At 43.9% G+C, this 3,374-nt stretch overlaps 1 protein-coding gene across 1 annotated transcript in view; it reads left to right on the top strand.

Moving 5' to 3' along the window:
- Nucleotides 1–849: 849 nt before the first annotated feature.
- NOP58 (NOP58 ribonucleoprotein) overlaps nt 850–3,374 on the top strand; it is a 36,196-nt gene continuing 33,671 nt past the window's right edge. Inside the window, exon 1 of the mRNA XM_007935053.2 lies at nt 850–894. Coding sequence (XP_007933244.2) covers nt 850–894 — 45 coding nt within the window. The remainder of the gene's footprint in view (nt 895–3,374) is intronic.

Genomic DNA, 3,374 nt, shown 5'->3' with positions numbered 1-3,374 from the left:
TTTTACAAATGCAACAAAAATGGGGAGAGATCTACTTATATTTGAAAGAAACCTACGCTGAAAATCAGTTCAGCCAAACAGAAGAGAACGACCAGAAGCGCTCAGGTTGTTGTTGTTATGTACCGTCCAGTCGGCTCCGACTCATAGTGACCCCTCCTTGGGTTTCCTAGGCAGTATCATTACGGAAGTAGATTGCCCCATCTTCCTCCGAGGAGCGGCTGGTGGGTTTGAACCGCCAGCCTTCTGGTTAGCAGTCAAGTGCCTTAGTCACTATGCTACCAGAGCTCCCAGAAGTGCTCAGAGAGTGGTAAATTTTTCACTTCAAGGCAGGGAAAAAAACTGAAGTCTAGCGGCACTAGATAGCATTTCCCAAATTCCTTGCAGGCAGATAGGGCAGACGTAACTGCCTACTTCTCTTAACTTAAAATATAGCACATATGGATGTTAAAAAAATAAACTAAGTTTTTTTTCTTTAGATTTCCGCGAGGCCCGCCTATAGAAATACTGGAGTCTTGCCGTATGAAATCGCGCGATAATTTCACGATCCACCCCTCTTGCCTCCCCACCCGTGGCGGGAATAATCCGGAAGTGACGGCATGCTATGCGGCATGTCCACTGACGGAAGTGACGTCCCTATCCCAGAAGCCTTGGCTGGGGAGGACGTCTCTGTGTCCTACCTGCCGTCCAGTGTGGACTGTTAATACAACGTGGTCTGAGCATTTGCGTGGTGGCGTGCTGGCTTGTGGTTTTCCAGCTGCCGCCTTGCGGGCCTTTGGGGCTGCAGATTTGGCCTTTTTCCTCTTGTATCGGAGGTCGTGGTGGGCGCGCCGCCCCTGACCCGGTGTCACCATGTTGGTGCTGTTTGAAACGTCTGTAGGCTACGCCATCTTTAAGGTAGGTGAGGTTTATTGGTTGGAGGAACGTGGGGAAGGCCACTGTTGTGCAGGCGGAGGAGGGAAAGATCTGAAGAGAGAACGAAACTGTTCAGGATTCCGTTGAGTACAGATCTGAAGAGAGAACGAGACTGTTCAGGATTGCATAGGTGCCAAGGCTCTGAAAACAAGGAAAAGGCATCAGCCTTGGGTAGCGTTCGTTTAGTGAGCACGTGGCCCGGCTTTATAGGATTTGGCACGTTGGAGAAATGAACTGGAGCGATATTAGCTAAACTTTTAATCGTATGATAAGGAATTCAAATTCTCAGTATTTTCAGGAAAAATTTGAGGGTTTTAAGCAAAGGAACGCCCTGATCTAATTTATTTTCCAGTGAGTTATTTTGCTTTCTGTATGGTTACTAGATTGCAGGGGAGCAAGAAAGGAAAGTAAGGACGGTTTTGCATTAATCTAGACAAGATTAAAGGGCTTGAATTAAGGTTGGTCTCTTGTTAGGTGCCTTCCAGTCGACTCTGACTCATAGAGACCCTATGTACAACAAAACGAAAAACTGCCGGGTCCTGCGCCAGCCTCACAATCCTTAATATACCTGAGCCCATCGTTGAAGCCACTATGTCAGTCTATCTCGTTCAGGGCCTTCCCCTTTTTCGTTTGTCTTCCACTTTACCAAGCATGATACCCTTTTCCTTGGTCACTTCTGACAACATGACCAATATGAGTGAGACGAAGTCTGGCCATTCTCGCTGCCAAGGAGCATTCGGCAGTACTTCTTCCAGGGCAGATTTGTTCGTTCTTCTGGCAGTGCAATAGTACTTTGTCAGCATTCTTCACCAACACCACAACTCAAAAGTATCAACTCTTCGATCCTACTTAATCATCGACCATTTTTCACAGGCATATGAGGCGAATGAAAACATAAGTTTGAGTTAGGCACACGTTAGTCTTCAGAGAGACATCTTTGCTCTTAAGCACTTTAGAGCGTTCTTTTGTAGCAGATTTACCCAGTCCAGTGTCTCGTCTGATTTCTTGAGTGGTGCTTCCATTGGTGTTGATTGTGGAACCAAGTAATAGAAAATCTTTGACAACTTCAGTTTTTTCTCCATTTATCACGATGCCACTTATTGTTCCAGTTGTGAGGATTTTCCTTTTCTTTCTGTTGAGGTGTAAAGAGCTCAGGTGGCTCAGTGCCTAAGGCATTTGACTGCTAACCAGAAGGCTGGCAGTTCACACCCACTAGCCCCTCAACCGAAAGAAGAATGGGCAGTCGACTTTTGTAAGGATTTATTGCCTCGGAAAACACAAAGGGCATAGCTTTGAGTCGGCATCAACCCGAAGGCAGTGAGTTTGGTGTGTTTGTTTGTTTTGGTTTTTTACTTTGAGGTGTAATCCATACATACAGATTGTAGTCTTTAATTTTCACCAGTAAGTGCTTCAAGTCATTTTCACTTCCAGCAAGCAAGGTTGTGTTGTCTTCATATCGCAGGTTGTTAATGACTCTTCCTCCAATCCTCATGCCGTGTTCTTCATGAGTCCATCTTCCTGGATTATTTGCTCAGCATACAGATTGAATAAGTGTGATAAAAGGATACAACCCTGACTTTCTCCCTTCCTGATCCCCTTACCTTGCAGTATCCCCTTACAGGTTCCTCAAGAGTACAATTAAGTGTTCTGGAATCCCCATTGTCAATGTTATCCATAATGTGTGTGATCCACACAGTCAAATTCCTTTGCATAGTCAATAAAACACAATTAACATCTTACTGCTATTCTTTGGTTGGTATGGAGGAAAGCAAATACCTAGAGATGTTTAGAAGATTAAACTGACGGATTTCCTGATGAGTGTGGGTTTTTCCTTCAAGTAAATGGGGGCATCGTGGTGCCATTTATCGAAATCAGGAAGACGGAAAGAAAGTTGTGTGTTTGGGGGCAGTAGAGGCAGACAGAATCGTTCCGGTTTTGGTGATCTCTGTTAGATGGGGAAGTGCAGTTGTCATGTAATTCGATATTTAAACTTTGCTGTTTAGGGTTGAAATCTGGATTGGTGATACCAATTTGAGAGTTGTTTGTTTTAATAGAGAAAGTTTGGAATAATTTACTTGTTTGTCGGCGTGGGAATTATTGAACGGCGAGACATTTGAACAATGGGACATTCATACAGTGGGATACTTTTGAGATGCTAGAGGAATGAATGAAGTTAGCAGAAGGACAAATAACTGTATTAGTCCACTACTGTAAAAAGTCAAGGGAAGGTTTCCACATGGGAGGATACCTCAGTCACAGATTATTAGTGGAGAGAGGGGGAAAAGGGGAAGCCTTTGTTTGCAGGGCACTGAGTTTATGGTAATGGTGCTGAAATATTTTGGAAAAGGATAGCAACAATGGTGGCACAACTTGAAAAATGTCATTAATTCATTAATCTTCCTGAGCTGTAAATATGGAAGTTGTTACGTTGACGAATGTCTTGTGTCTATTTTTTTTTTTTT

The sequence above is a fragment of the Orycteropus afer genome, unplaced genomic scaffold (assembly GCF_000298275.1).
Source record: "Orycteropus afer afer isolate SDZICR_OR568_19922 unplaced genomic scaffold, OryAfe1.0 scaffold00002, whole genome shotgun sequence".
In the NCBI taxonomy this organism is placed as follows: Eukaryota; Metazoa; Chordata; class Mammalia; order Tubulidentata; family Orycteropodidae; genus Orycteropus; species Orycteropus afer.
This window is presented reverse-complemented; position numbering and strand designations above follow the sequence as displayed.